Source organism: Zophobas morio, unplaced genomic scaffold (assembly GCF_036711695.1).
Source record: "Zophobas morio isolate AGI-343-1 ecotype UQ-CSIRO unplaced genomic scaffold, CSIRO_AGI_Zmor_V1 ptg000381l, whole genome shotgun sequence".
Lineage (NCBI taxonomy): Eukaryota > Metazoa > Arthropoda > Insecta > Coleoptera > Tenebrionidae > Zophobas > Zophobas morio.
The window spans coordinates 217,488-231,852 of record NW_026972485.1 but is presented as its reverse complement, the minus strand read 5'-3'; the positions used below and the strand labels follow the sequence as shown (position 1 = coordinate 231,852).

The window sequence follows — 14,365 nt, the reverse complement described above, 5'->3', positions numbered from 1 at the left end:
AACGGACTTAGTCTCTTTGTTTAAAGAATACGGTGCTTCAGTCACCATCATAATCTATGAACAAGTAAGGCCTTATGATGCCTTTGGCCAGGTGATGGCCTCAAACTTTCGTAGTCAAAACTATCCCCTGCTGAGCTTAGAATCCCTCCCAAGCTTGGAAAGCCAGGAGAATCGCTTAAAAAAAAGCGGTTTTGCGTATGCGGAAGCGGCAGACTTGCGAAGCGTATACGAGCGTATACCGGCTCAAGAGCTTGAAAAGGTTTCAAGTATCGAGCCGTTGGACGAGATAGAGGAGTGGAATCTACTGATGGAGCACTACTGCCTTGCTTGCGCCTCAACGGACCAGTCGCTCTTTAATTCTATAAAGCCTTGAAGCCTATTGAAATTTTACGGGACTTTAATAAATCGGTATAAAGTTATCAATTTTAGCTTTATGATTTTGACAGACGCATTCGGAAATCCAAACTATATTGCGACACTCTATTGTGTAATTACTTTCATTCTTCGCCTCAAGTTACTAATGAAACCAAGAAATAGTTACCCTGTTCCTTTAGTCTTACGTAAGAGTAATAAATTCCCAAGTTAAAATGGCTTAAAAAAGAGCGCTTGTTCAAAGCAACTTCATATTCATAAAACATATCTTCAAGTGTTCTTCCAGTGTCCAAGTCAGCGCACTCAAAAAGAACGTTATATTCCTGCAATTAAAAGCGTACCGAGTATTTTAGTTAATAAAAATATAGTAAAACTTACAGAATAAAAACCAGCGACCTCTCGAACTTGTTCATAACTATCGCAGTTTGCTAATAAGCTTAGCCCTTCCGGGTATAGCCTAACAGGTTTTGCTTGCTAATTTCCTTTTTTGACTAAAAAAAAATTGAAACCTCCCGTAGTGAGGAAACAACTTTATACGCTCCTCTTTTTTTAATTCTGTCCCAAAAGAGTTAATTGTAATTATAAAAGCTCGGCGGTCAGCCTCAAACTGTAATGAATTTTTTACGGGTGTTGTTATTTGATAAAGAGGCATTTGAGCAAAATGTGTACAGCTAGTATTTCCTTCATAACTTCTGCAGTTTCTCCTCCCAAGTTTAGGCAGAACTCCACAAAATCTTCAATATAAGACTTATATAACAGATTTCTTATAATTTCAATATTAAGTCCATTAAGATCATCAATAGTTAAACAGTTCTTAAAATAGGGAGCTACGAAATTATTGAAGGCCATATGCTAAATTGTTTATAATCGGGAAATTTGAAAAGTGATACCTAGCGGGGTGTCAATTAACACTAAGTTGTATAATTCTTCAGGAGAAGAGGCAATCGTGAGAGAGCCGATGGAATCAAAAAATCCTAGTGGATGGCACTTCTTTAAAAGTTCAGATATGTCTCTTTCGTGCAATATACCACTTAAAAGCAAAATGATGTTATCTATCATATAGCTATAGGTTATATAGTTAAGAAAAGAAGTGGTGGGCTCCACAGAGTGTGTCCGCAAAGTTTTAAAGTGATTGACTAAGTGTTCTTGAAGCTTATCAGAAAGGGTTGCAACGTTGATAACTTCAGGCTCTGTGGACAATAAAATCCCATATTCGGAATTTTTAAGGTGTAGTTTGATATCTATAGTGATAACAAGTGCTTCTTAAAGAAGTTAAAAAATAGTTCCAATGAAACTTTTTTGGCACCTTCAAGAGTCTCACACTGCCGCAAGTTGGCGTAATCAACTTTAGTTAATATTGAAGACTTAAAACCTCTACAGAGACCATCAGTGTAACCGTTATCAACGTTAAAAAAAGCGGGAAGGAAAGAGAATAGCATGAAACAACAGCTGTAATTTGTTAATTATAATTCTTTTATACGAACACTGTTTTAACAATAACCTTCTACGGGGGGCCAGCAGGTTTTTCTCCTTGTTTAGAGCAATATTATTTAGGATAACGTTTGTAATAATCGTTAGCAAAGTCGGCAATAAATATTACTACGTGGAATATTTATATTATTATTTAAATATCACTATTGCGATAAATGAAGAATATTGCCCGGTCTCTAGTATTTGCAGTGGTATCGAGTCTATGCCCTTGAAGCTGGTAGTAAAAGAGTGTAATGCCAACAGAAATTTTAAGGTTGCCACATTAGTGGTAATTTCTAGTACCCTCAAGTAAACAACAAAAAAAATCTAATAAGCCAACCAAAATGCCCTAACTTGGTTTTAACTACTCAGCAAAGTGTAATTTATTTGCTTACATATTATAGTTAACCAAAAAAAAATTTAATATCATTTTTGTTTAAAGCGTGAAGCTGTTAGGACTCGAAACTTCTATAAACAATACTTGACCCTTTAAATCGGAATTATATACAATTCATAATCCCTTAGTCCTATATCCATCGAAATTTTGAGAAAAAAATTCTCTTGGGGGCTATTACTGAAGTGCATTAAATATTTAACCCTTATAGGTTACTGTTTACTATGTTTACCACTTACGCCTAGGGTTCAATTTGCAAGAGTAGGTTAAGGGGTATTTACCCCAAACGACAGGACGGTCTCTGAAACAATCTCTAGTAACTTTGAGTACCATGTTCTAACGGATTAGGCAGCAATCGACAAAACATTAAGAAGTGATAAACTTAGTTACCATTGAACTTAAAACACGTCTATTTTAAGCCCCAGAGTTTTGCCCGTTAAAGGGTTAATTTGGTAGCTTTCCCACGGCTCAAAAAAGGGGATGCTCTCCCTAAGGGCAGGGAAAAATTGATTTTAAGTTTCGATGCTAACTATTATAGCAATTGAATAAAAGATGTCCACTTGCTCTCTCAAGACGACCTTTAAAGTTGAAATGAAAAGGCTGCTATAGTGCTCCTATGACTTAGAAGAGTGTTGCCTTACTTTTTATGCAATAATTTTAATATTAATTTTTTTTTATATACCATAATTTCTTATAATACTATATTTTTATAAAAAATAAATCAATATGTAATATAAATTTACAATACAACTACTATACTTAAAAAAGGTTGATACTTTTTATGTTAAATTATTAAAAAAAAATTGTATTAATAACATTTTATATATCTATTTTTTTCGCCGGTTGAGCATTTCAAAACGCTCAGCATATGAAAGGGCTAATTACGCTTTGAACAATAAAGTAAAATAATGCATATAATATTTTACAATGAAATATAGACTTAGTTAAAAGCTCAAAAACGTTTTATAACGTAATTAAAATTTTATAAATTTATGATCACAAGATGAAAATAAAAATAAATTGAAAATATAGAAAATAAAAGTAAACTAGAAAGGCATATGCAAAAAGGAAATAACAAAACAAAGGTTGAGGGTTGAATTTATTTATTTATTTAAAATGACAGTTTTTGGTGCTCGGTTGTCAAAAAAACTCCGAATACACGAGCTCTCTATCAGGAGTGATCGCAGACTTATTACAAAAAAGCTTTCAATCGATAAGATGTCATTGTTTTCTTGAAAATAACACACAAAAACTAGCGCTAACGCACGTCACGTGGGCGGCGATAACGTGCCCGTCCCAAGGCTAGTATATAAGTTCACTCGTCAGCAGGTGATTCAGTGTACCTGACTAGCCTCTCGTAAAGGGCATTGCCATTACGTTGGCAGACCACGTCTAAAGGGTTCAGCTGAAGGCCCCGGTTAAGGACTTCATTTCGCACAAACCACAGAGCCCAGGTCATCACGCGCAACTATTTGTTCTGTCGCACTTGAAATGCAGACGCTATTGCAGTGGAGTTGTAGGTTCAGGTCAGCAGACCCGTATGTTATTATTGGCTGGATGTAAGACATACACTATTGCCGTTTGTCTCGCAGAAAATGTTTACTCTTGCCTCATAATAAAGGATAAAGCCTCTTAGTTTTGCTGCCTTAACTTTCGGCACTAGATAGTCCACGGGAGGCTACCAGGAAAGTTTGTTGTCAATGATGACCCCTAAGTATTGCGCTTTGGAATCTTCACGTCAACAAGGGGATGCGTTTCTTAGCAACTAAAAGCGTCTTTGCTCTTCATCGCATTTATAGAAACTTTCTCATTACGTCACAGCCAGTAAGGGCGTCAAGATAGCGCTGTAGCTGCTTGCATAGCAAGGTGGGAGACTGCGATAAGTGCAAAATGGCCGTATAATCGGCGTAGAGGAAGATTTGTGTGTGTAGATTTCATGGCAAGAGCAGGTCGCACAGATAAATTGCAAATCAAAGGGGCGAAAGAAGGGCTCCCTGAACCCCCCTGCTGTCAGAGATCGCAGAGTCGACTGCGTATCTTCCACGTACACGATGAAGACGCGGTCATTCAGATATGTCTTCAGCACGTTGTAAAGGCTATAAGGAACGGATAACGAGCGCAATTTGTGCAGCAGACCTTCACGCCAAACTTGATCAAATGCTTTTCAACGTCGAGGAAGATAGCGCCTGTTGGCTTCTTAAAGTTGTAAGCGCGAGTGGTTCATTCAGATAAGCGGAGGAGCTTCTGGGTGGTCGAGTGCCCTTGCCGAAATTCAAACTAAAGCTCCGGCAAGGCATTCCTAGCGTGAACGCCCTCACCCACTTCGCAGAGACTGGATTTTTTGTAAAGATATCGTGGTATTTTTACTAAAAAATGGTTGAAGAGCCAATAAAAATCAATGTTATCACCAAACAAACCTTTTCTTTAATTAAATTAATTTAAGTATACCCTTTATAGTAGTTTCTGGAATACTAAATAAAAAAAGATTTGAAGACTTACTCAACTGATATCACCATCAATCCGAATCTTTTTTTGTTAATTAAATTAGCTTTTAAAATTAATATTGTGATATTTTTTTAATAACCCAGACCTAATCTTCATCGTTGATAACTCTTAAACCGCTTGTGTAGTACAACATTTGCCATCCACCAAACACTAGTGCACCAGCCCTTATAGATATTTATAGTTGTGTCCCTTGCACTCAGGTCTCAACTACATACAAACTGGAAAAAGAGCATTTAAAGTGATATAATTTAGTGGGGGCTAAATTATTAATTTTATGTATATAAATTACCCAGTGGAGCGACCCTACTAAAACTTTTTTTTTCTATCGCGTAGTTAGACGGGGGCCCCCTTCTAGCGCTTAGCAGCGTCGCTGTGCTAGTGAAATTATTAAACAACATAATGTAATTCTGTACCGGATTAATTTACTATTATAGCGTCAGCGCTCAAACATAATAAAAGTCAAAAGAATTAAGTTGTTATTATTTTTTTATATTTAAAAATATTCCTATTTTATTAAATAAATTTTTTTTTTAATACTGTACATTGACCGGGCTTATTGTATCCTCTACAAATCACAAGAATGACTAAAAGACAGCGTTGAGTATGTGAAAAATAGATATTGAGACTTCTAAGCTACGTAAGTAGCATACAAATGAGTCTCGTAGGCACTTTTAGAAGGTCTTTGCTTTGGTTTATATAAAAAGAGTAAAATTAATTTGCAAAATAGCACTGTTAGTAATTTTTTAAGGCTTTCAGTATAAATAACATTCCTTACTTTTCATCTATTTTAAAATGAAGCATAATAGTATAGCAATCCTATATGCCAAGCTCGATCAAACGCTTTTTCGAACATCAAAAAAGACCTCGCCTGATGCCCTCTTAATATAGAAGCCCCCGCAAGTCAACCAAGCTGTCAGGTAAAGGTGATGTAGTGAAATTTGAAAAATTAGCTCATTAATGGATCATAATGTTTTCGAAGTAATAGAAATGGCGGACGCTGAAATCTAGATTGGAACTCGGGCAGAGTATAGCTAACGTCAGCAAATGCTTTCAAGAGGCAATATTGCGAGTCCAGCTACTTTTCCAATTGCTGCTAAGAGGTTGATAGGTTTATACTCGTCGGTGGTGTAGGGGCCGGTTACGGTTGTCGTCGAAAGCATCACCATTGTAGTCGTCTTTCGGCGCGATAAGAAAGAGCGGAAGGCCGCCCTCAAGTGGTCGAGGAAGTAGAGACGATCCGCCGCCCTATCGGCATTTGCTTCAGGATCACGTTAGGGTTACCGCCGGGGTGGGTTAACTTCCCTCTTAAGAACTTTATTAGCCTTTTTTTTTACACTGTGGCGGTTGCTCAAGTGGCTCTTTAACATCAAGGGAGACTGACTCAGAAAGCATATTATCTATAATTAAAGCAGTAGGTGGCACCCAACCGAGCAGCGAGGGGATTAGCCAAAAGTGTCGCTTAGTCTACGGTGTATTCCATCGCAAAGTCACCGCCTCGAATTGTAGTGGTAAATGCGCAAGGTTTAATTCTTAATAAACTGTCATAAGTAAACGCAGCCTTCATCGCCAGCCTTCGGAATGTAACTCAGCTTTCCCTCCCTCTGACAGTTGTGGTGTGCCAACAGCTCTTTCCTGGAGTACAGGTGTAATTGCTCTAGCGCTAATTTGTCTTCGGGGCAATGTGACGCCGTGGTCCATCAAAGATGAGGAGTCAACTGTCCATGTTTCAAGGGGAGAGTATAGTACTGTCTATCATTTATATTATTATTCTCACTATTATTACTATAATTTTTACTAAAATAATTGATGTTATTATTACTATTGCTTAAGTTGTTGCTGCTAAAATTGAAATTATGAATTGTCTGCTCATTAATATAGTCTAAAAGATTTTTATCCTAAGTTGCTTGTACATGAGGCGTTATAGCTTCCCTAGCTGTAATGTTTTTTTTCTTGAAGTTGCATCATAGTATCAAAATATCACCGGAAAGCTGTTGTCCGAAAAAAAATTCTTCATAATACTTTATGAGGTTAATGGAGTACTTAGCAATAACAAAGGGAATGATGTCTTCAAAGCATACTGTGTCTCTAATTCTATTGATTTTCACCGCTGTTAAATTAAGTATAGTATACTCATCCCTAATAGAATAGGTCGGTTTGAAAAGAAGAATGCCTTCAAGAGCCCGATCTTGAAATTTTTAATATCCCGGATGGTAATGAAGGATTATTCAACCCAGGATCTATAGTAACTCAGTCCGCTGGAATTACCATTCTTTTTTGGAAAATTGTTTAAAATATATAGACCGCGTCATATAAAGCTTCACTCCAGAAAGCTTTTAATAATATAGACTGTTTTAATACGCTATGAGCCTTGTTACACATTATCTGAAAGCTTCTCTCACTCAGCAAGTATTGCGGTGTATCTTTATATACAGTTTACACTTTATCTTTATTCTGTAGTTCTTATACCAGTTTTTCTTTTATAGTTCACTGCTCCTGTCGGTTCTTATTTCTCGATTACAGAAGCTGTGGTGGTCCCATTTAATTTAAATAATTATGTATTTATATGATTTTTTATTTCATTTCAGACTTCGCTTTGATTATGGTGACTTATTTAATTATAAAGCCCGTTGCGACAATAACATACTTGTGTATACGTTCATTGTCCTTAAGTCCTTTGATTATTATTTTCGCTGTTTTAGTTAGATTTCTCCTTCATTTCACATTTTTGGCAAACGTCACAGTCTCGGTTTCTAAGTATGATGTACCAGGAAATTTTCTTATTAAGTAAGGATAGCTAATACGCCCACTTTAAAGCGTTTGGGGATATGTTGGACTTAAGTTTCATGGTATCAAAATGTTGTGGTCCTTCCTGTATTATCGTAGTCATGATCATTTATAAAGAATAGGCCATTCTCTTTTCTATCTTGAATGATAACCATTCTTTCTTAATTAAATTTCTATTATTTTTAATAAAAATATCAAATCCTTTTTATTTAATTCACCTACAGAGAGAGGTTTATGTCTAAAATTTTTATCATAAATAGCTTTACCACGATATAAAAGTCTTTAATGAAACCGACTTGGTGGGGATCAGTGAATGTGTTGATAACGTGTTTTGGTATTAGATGTCAGTCAATAACTCTATCTCTGATAAAATGAGGATAAGCTTCAACCATTTTTATTAACAGTGTTGTATTTTTTGGATAGTAATAATTTAAGTTGTACCATGATATCTTATTAAAGCATGTTTCTTCAATGTGCCAAATTTTATTTAGAAAAATTGCATGTTTCCTTAGTGTATGGACATTGAGATCTTAAATGCTGGCCCTGACAGTCTTCGCAGATGGAGATCGGCTTTTTGGAAGTCTGTTTTCCCACGTAAGGGTGTTGATTACAGGAGGCATTTAAAACTAGAGCATACGAGTTGTTTTTAGCTTTATGCCTTTTTTCCCGCTTGTCATAAGGCATTCAGCCAAGTTTTCTGGATTATTACTCTAAATATTGTTCTAATGTTATGACATCATATTTGAATTTTTCTCCATCCTTGAGGGTAAAAAAAAGGCTCTATTTTATGCAGGTTTGTAATTTCGCCAATATAAGGTAAGTCTTTTAAATATGCACTATTCCTTTATTTGACTTGAAATGTGGTTCAAACGGTTGGTAAATGTCGTATGGACTCGTCGCCCCTCTTTGTTGCAATACATATTTCTTGTATTTTGCTTATAGATGTTACAAGACACTTTTCAACTGCATTTTAAAGTAGAGAATCACGTGTTCTAGAGCAGGCACTCGTAACTCCAATTCTTGTCTTGATCTCAGGGTAAAGACTGTTCATTTTGATTTGTATTCCTACACCCGCTTTAAAAAAATATTCAGAAGAGAGGAGTTCAGGTTCTCTAATTTTTCCGCTAAAAAAAAATATGTCATGGATTTTTTGAGTGGTTAACGTGAACTTTGCCTCTTAGGCACTGTCTTAATTGTGAAACATCTCGTAGAATTAGTTCACTCTCCATGTTGTATGTTGAAAAAAACTGAGTTGGTATTGCATAATTAAAAAAATATTCTATATAATGTAAGCGAGTAGTAAAAGGTTAAGTTAGCGATAATGAATATAAAATGAAAAAAATAAAAGAAAACTATTAAGGGAAAGTTACCTATATATAAGTAAGAGAAATAAATGAAAAGATTTGTATGCATACATAATAAATATAGTCGAAAATTGAAAGAAAAGATAAATAAGATCTGTATGAAACGTAACCGAAGATCCTTGACCTTGCGGGCGCTAGGCGCTGATAACTTAATGGAATGAAATAGAAAAATAAAGAATGGGGGTTAACTTTACTTTAGGCTTGTATCGCCGTTCGACTGACCTCTAAACGCCCTTTTCGACGGCGCACGAAGTCATTTTTTAACAAGGGAAGGAGTATTGTTTTGCGTATCCTAAAAAGTTGATGCGAATGTTAAAAATGTTTATTCCTTCGCCTCCTGTTCCTGCTGATTCAGCTAACCATTGCTTTTACTTTGTGGTCATTATTTTTTTTCTTTTAATTCTATAGCCTTTATTTTTGTATAAATTCGTGTTAATAACAACAGGCCAACAACACACTTACAAGAAGAATTGCTGACATTTCTCCCGTTGACGCTTGTAAAGCTTTAATAAGTGTAGAAACGAGTATCCTAAACAATACTCTTGAATTAAGTTGGACTCAAGTTTTTCTACCTTTAGGTGGGCGTATGAATTTTATTTATTAATAAAACCTGCATTACAAGATTTTTGTTTTATAAAAGAAGAATTTGTTAAAAAAGGGTTCAATAAAAATTTTTTTATAAGATTGCTATTTTAATTTTTCTTTAGTTTTCTTTAGTTTAACAGTTATTTTTTCGTTCTTATAGATGGAACTCATTTCATATTTTTGCATAATAATGCGTTAAGTCATCCTCCACAAGATGGTTTTCAGTGGCCGAATTCTCCTTTTGTTCAGTTAGTTAGTTTGAACGGTAAAGAAGTAAGAAATTAATTTTTTGTTCTTCTAAATATTGGTAACAATTAATATTTTAGGAACTTAAGTTAATTCGTATGGCAGGCGGTTATTCCACGGGAAGGAGTGGTTAATAATATGTATTTAGGATCTTATAAACATAATCGAGGTGTTATTAGTTGTATCGCTGTTTTTTTAACTGTTATAATATATAATAATTGCTTTTTCTTTGAGCTAAGTAACAAATCAACAACAAATACGTTAACGTTCTATTTTACTTTATTTTTTAAAGTAAGAGACAAAAAAGATGTCTTAAAAAAAGTAAATTAAGTTAGAACGCTTCATATTAGTAATGGCACTAGTATGAGCTTTGTCTCCCTCTTCTTCGCTTGTAAATGTATAAATAAGTACAAGTTGGTGAATCATACTTTTTTGCTTTGGAGAATTAGAAAATATCAGTGGTACCTTCGTTTGTTATCTGTTTTTTAAAATATGTACTTTTTTTTTTAAGCTAAAATTTACCACCTCTGGCAGCATGGTAGAGTCCCTTTAATTGGTTTAAAAACTTTATTTTTATATTTTGGTTTCTTTCCTATCCCAAAAGTGTTTTTTTTTACCAACATTGCAGGCTTATAATTTGATGTTGATGATATACATAATCTCACTGAAGACACAAAAATACGTTTAACGTGGGCTGTAATTGTAAAAAGTGTAATTATCAAAGGTGTTAGGCAATATACCGAATCTTTAATTGCTTCATAGGCTTTTTATACGTAACTATTGGTTTTGTTTACTAATAATATTGTAGTATGTATTTATTTATGAAAAAAGTTACTGTTGCGCTTGCAGGCACTTCAAATTTATTTGTAATAACCTATTAATGCATGAGAAGTCAACTTAAACTACAGCTATATATAGTTTGATGTGTAAAAGTAGCAGTTGTTTGACTACTTTTTTTTTTTTAATATATATAATTACAATGCGAACTATATAATATATAAGTTATAAGGAATTCTTTGTTGTAATAAGTTATTTTAAGGGTTACTCAAAACGCACTATCAACGGGTCCATGGGAAACTTCCGCTGGAATTGGTTTACTACTCTCAACTTTATGGTACATATCCTTCAAAAAGTTTATTTTGCCATTCATGGTATTGTGGTTTAGGAATACTTTAAAATTTTTATTTGATAGGTTTAGATGTAAGTAATGCATTCGCTACCAGTAGGCATCAAGTTTACCTTAAGTAACACTTTGAATTTCATCTTTATAATATTTCATAACTTTTAAATTGACATAAGTCCATGTCGAATCTTTAATTCAGTTAAAGTTACTTAATATTTTTTCGCGAATTTTTCATATGCTTTGGGGTTTGTGTTGACCTTGATCGCCTTAAAACTTCTTTTTAGTCATCGATTCTTATAAATACAATATAAGTTAATAAACTTACATGTAATGTTTTCCACCTATTTTATTTTTTTCTCTAAAGTTTGCTTTATTGTGAATAATATCTGTTATATTAATATTTAATGAACCGTATCTGATTTTTAACGATTTTTACCAATATTTAAGTTCTGCAAAAAAAAGTATGAATATTTTAAGTTATTATCACATGTACTATAAAAGTTAATATATTAATTGTGAAGAGTTTATATTCTTTTTGCGTGAGCTATCTATTCTGCTATAATAGTTTGTAATACATTGGTATGTTGTCGATTTTCAAACGGTATTTGGTGTTAGACAATGTTAAAGATAAAACTATTAAAAGCTTGTTTATTATAAAACTGTTAATGCTTACAGGATTACAATTTACTAATCAATACTGCTGTTTTCCGTTGTTTATTTTATAATTTTCTTATTATAATTTCTTGTTTAATGACTTTTTATGAAAAGTACCCGAAACGATCCCGGCGATGGTGGCAACTCCACCCCAACGAGGTTATTTTCCTTATATTACAGTTGCATATATCGTAATTTTGTTATTGCCCTTTTACTTTCTTAATCCGCTATCCTACTATTGTATATTATTGCTTTTATTTGGTTGTTTGCTTGTTTTTATGCTTTATATTAATATACTGTTCCTCACTTCTATTATACTTTTTTTCGTGTTATATATTATCTTACCTTCGTTTCGTTTTATTCTTTCTTATTATATGCATTATAGGTTTTTTGTTTGCTAGGTATTTTTACATCGTACTTTTCATTTTTATGCTTCATTATACTTTTATTACGTACGCGATAGTCTCCTGTTAACCGTACCATTACGCGCAATATTTATTCTATCATTAATTTACGCCAACCTGAGGCGAAGTTACGTGTACCATCACAGACTGCGTTACCGGGGCCAATGCACGTGTGCTTTTCCAGCTGGCCTTAGGCAATGCCGAGAGAGCACTTGCGCATCTTCTTTTAAACATTTATTGCTAACTCTTCTTTAAGTATTTACTCGCTCCGTTCATATATTTGTGTTGTTTCATTTATTTTAGTGAGTTACTGCCGTCCGCAAGCACCAGGGAGCGCTTCTTTTTTGGAACTTCAAGGCTCTTATTAGTTTATCTATATAGTATACTATTTTAGTAACTATTTGATAAACTTCTTAAGGTCGCCGCCCGCCATTCGTTTCTATGGCTGATACTCAACCGCCAGGTCTCCTCTTTGTTGATACCGTTGTAAGTCATTCACTTTCTTTTAGAACTACTTTTACCCAATAGCAGTAGAATATTAGAAGCAAATCATTCTCTCGAGGAGACCAAGCAGCTGTCTCTTGCCTTTTCTAATTCCTTGAAACTGCTTTTCTTACTTTCACTTATTTTTAAGTACTCTAAGTCACATGCAAGACGGCATAAAACCCAGCAACACGGTCTCAGTACTGTTATTTTTATTGCTTTATGTTCGTGGAATTCACAACTAAACTCAAGGACAATTCTCAAAACAACGGTCTCTTTGAATCCGGCTTCCTTTTGTACTCTACTTGGTGGCGGCAAAGGAGCTTAAACCGTACTTTCTTAAAGGTCAAGGAAGATTCGTTGTATTTCATTCCTTTAAAAGAAAATACTTGTGACTCGTGTATGGAAGAATGGAGCGCCCTTCCTTCGGAAGAAAAGAAGGTATTTTTATATTGTTTGCTAACTTTAGTATAATGAGCTACTCGTGCATCACTTAGAAATGGACAAGAATGTATAACAGACTACTCCACCACTACGATAAAAGCATGACGGGTGCGCAGCCGCCTACGACTGCCCTTCATCCACTCGCCGCGCACAAAGACTACATACTAGAGTCGGGTCCTCTTTCACTTATTATTATAATTACAATTACTTTATTATTATTATTATAGTCACTGAGGATGCTCCTAAGCTGACTGCTTGTCGTAGGTTTTTTCTTTGCATAATACCAAACCCCTATGTAGTATTAACAAAGCCTAAGTTTGGTAGATAGCGCTCACTCGTTACCATAACCACAACATATATCTAATAGATAAAGCAACACACTGTAAAAGTATACTATTTTTCTATTTTTTTAATCAATAAGTAGATTTAATAAAAACAATGACCATTTTATTGAAGTCGTGAGCTCTACTCCTTTTTTAAATGCAGAACAAAAAGATTCGCATTTTGCTGAAAGTTTTGAAAATTTGCAGGTTAACTATTTTCTCTTCTATTAATTGTATGGATCCAGACTGTTAGCATTATTGACACTAGAAAATATATTATAAACGTGGCTATGTTAACATATATTAAAATAGTGGAATCTTTTTATGGGTATGGTTGAAGGCACGTTATTGTTTTATTAATATTTTTTATAAATTTACTTCAGGAAATATTTTCAAAGCTGAACTCCAAGTTAGAGAAGAACTTAATTTCAATGGGAAACACTTTAACAAAAATTAGAAAACTGAATGAAAGCAATGTTTCTTACGAGGTTTTACTTCTTGCCATATTTATAAATGACTTTGATAAATATTAAAATTCCCTTTATTTTTATTATCGAGGCATTAAGTAAAAGCCATGCACTTTCCGTCCTTTCCTCGGATCATGAGGGGGACTCCCCCGAGCTTATTTCCCTATGAAGGGTTTGCTATTCTCTAAGAACTATAACTTTTGTTAGGGAATTTGCTTTGCGTATTAAATTAATATATACAATCTAATAAATGGAAAGGCTTCACCAGCTCGACTATTTGGTTGTGTAGTTTACTGCTTATACCTATGAGCACTGCTAATCTTAAAATAAAAGCTGCGCTTTTGCATTGAAGCACTTTAAGTTACTCGGTTCTTATATGCTATCTAATTGACCTAGATATGATTTCTCTGAGTTTGTTAAAAGACCCTTTAACCTCGGAGAACGCTTTATTTTCTCGCTTCCTTCTATTGTAGCGTTGACTTTGTTATGCAGTTATAATTTTTATTTAGTTTCGCTTAACTCGTTTTTGCGTTACTTAATTTACTTGGAAATTTTTATTTTCAAGTAATCGTTTATTTTATTGTTTAAACTGTTAATAAAGTGCAAAATATTGAAGCTTTATGTATTCTTTTATACATAAAACTTTTCCTTTCTTAGCTTCCAGAGTTTTCCCTACAGTTAGTTGCATAAGGCTTAAAAGCTAGGGTTTTTAAACTTATTGTCTGATCCGTTTGCAATTCGTTAGTG

General features: G+C 34.2%; 3 protein-coding genes and 1 long non-coding RNA gene across 6 annotated transcripts; 3 read left to right on the top strand and 1 right to left on the bottom strand.

Annotated features, from left to right (window-relative positions):
- Positions 1-397: 397 nt before the first annotated feature.
- Positions 398-2,068, bottom strand: LOC135120451 (V-type proton ATPase subunit d-like). 2 transcript variants are annotated; one of them, XM_064044758.1, is made up of 9 exons: positions 1,874-2,068; positions 1,679-1,821; positions 1,401-1,613; positions 1,263-1,346; positions 1,042-1,199; positions 882-979; positions 751-829; positions 542-695; positions 398-480 (listed from the first exon to the last, which is right to left on the bottom strand). In XM_064044758.1, the coding sequence occupies exons 2-9, from the start codon at positions 1,809-1,811 to the stop codon at positions 398-400; spliced, it is 1,002 nt and encodes a 333-aa protein (XP_063900828.1). In that variant the 5' UTR covers positions 1,812-1,821; positions 1,874-2,068. The 2 variants fall into 2 exon arrangements, with proteins under 2 accessions (XP_063900828.1, XP_063900827.1); XM_064044757.1 differs by having other exon boundaries at positions 1,263-1,613.
- A 4,299-nt stretch (positions 2,069-6,367) lies between these two features.
- LOC135120459 (uncharacterized) lies at positions 6,368-7,270 on the top strand. Of its 2 annotated transcripts, XR_010278628.1 has the most exons (4): positions 6,368-6,822; positions 6,885-6,983; positions 7,041-7,155; positions 7,225-7,270. It is a non-coding gene; the product is annotated as an uncharacterized LOC135120459 (long non-coding RNA). The 2 variants fall into 2 exon arrangements; XR_010278627.1 differs by having other exon boundaries at positions 6,885-7,155.
- A 1,900-nt stretch (positions 7,271-9,170) lies between these two features.
- On the top strand, positions 9,171-12,295 carry LOC135120463 (uncharacterized). The gene is made up of 8 exons (XM_064044766.1): positions 9,171-9,267; positions 9,335-9,467; positions 9,635-9,747; positions 9,801-9,849; positions 10,760-10,834; positions 10,913-10,964; positions 11,612-11,656; positions 12,205-12,295. The coding sequence occupies exons 1-8, from the start codon at positions 9,193-9,195 to the stop codon at positions 12,293-12,295; spliced, it is 633 nt and encodes a 210-aa protein (XP_063900836.1). The 5' UTR covers positions 9,171-9,192.
- A 27-nt stretch (positions 12,296-12,322) lies between these two features.
- LOC135120465 (uncharacterized) lies at positions 12,323-14,052 on the top strand. The gene is made up of 11 exons (XM_064044767.1): positions 12,323-12,364; positions 12,411-12,477; positions 12,536-12,578; positions 12,637-12,715; positions 12,767-12,825; positions 12,882-13,002; positions 13,056-13,092; positions 13,253-13,358; positions 13,535-13,639; positions 13,710-13,790; positions 14,015-14,052. The coding sequence occupies exons 1-10, from the start codon at positions 12,343-12,345 to the stop codon at positions 13,785-13,787; spliced, it is 717 nt and encodes a 238-aa protein (XP_063900837.1). The 5' UTR covers positions 12,323-12,342; the 3' UTR covers positions 13,788-13,790; positions 14,015-14,052.
- The last annotated feature ends 313 nt before the right edge of the window (positions 14,053-14,365 follow it).

Coding starts and splice junctions, on each gene's coding strand:
- LOC135120451 (XM_064044757.1), bottom strand. CDS start 1,811: ATGCTATTCTCTTTCCTTCCCGCTTTTTTTAACGTTGATAACGGTTAC. Junction 1,200..1,262: donor GTTAATTGACACCCCGCTAG/GTATCACTTTTC, acceptor ATAATTTCGTAG/CTCCCTATTTTAAGAACTGT. Junction 696..750: donor AGGTCGCTGGTTTTTATTCT/GTAAGTTTTACT, acceptor TTTTAATTGCAG/GAATATAACGTTCTTTTTGA.
- LOC135120463 (XM_064044766.1), top strand. CDS start 9,193: ATGCGAATGTTAAAAATGTTTATTCCTTCGCCTCCTGTTCCTGCTGAT. Junction 9,748..9,800: donor TTAGTTTGAACGGTAAAGAA/GTAAGAAATTAA, acceptor TTAATATTTTAG/GAACTTAAGTTAATTCGTAT. Junction 9,850..10,759: donor TTATTCCACGGGAAGGAGTG/GTTAATAATATG, acceptor AGTTATTTTAAG/GGTTACTCAAAACGCACTAT.
- LOC135120465 (XM_064044767.1), top strand. CDS start 12,343: ATGGCTGATACTCAACCGCCAG. Junction 13,093..13,252: donor AAGCTGACTGCTTGTCGTAG/GTTTTTTCTTTG, acceptor ATCAATAAGTAG/ATTTAATAAAAACAATGACC. Junction 13,359..13,534: donor AAAGTTTTGAAAATTTGCAG/GTTAACTATTTT, acceptor AATTTACTTCAG/GAAATATTTTCAAAGCTGAA.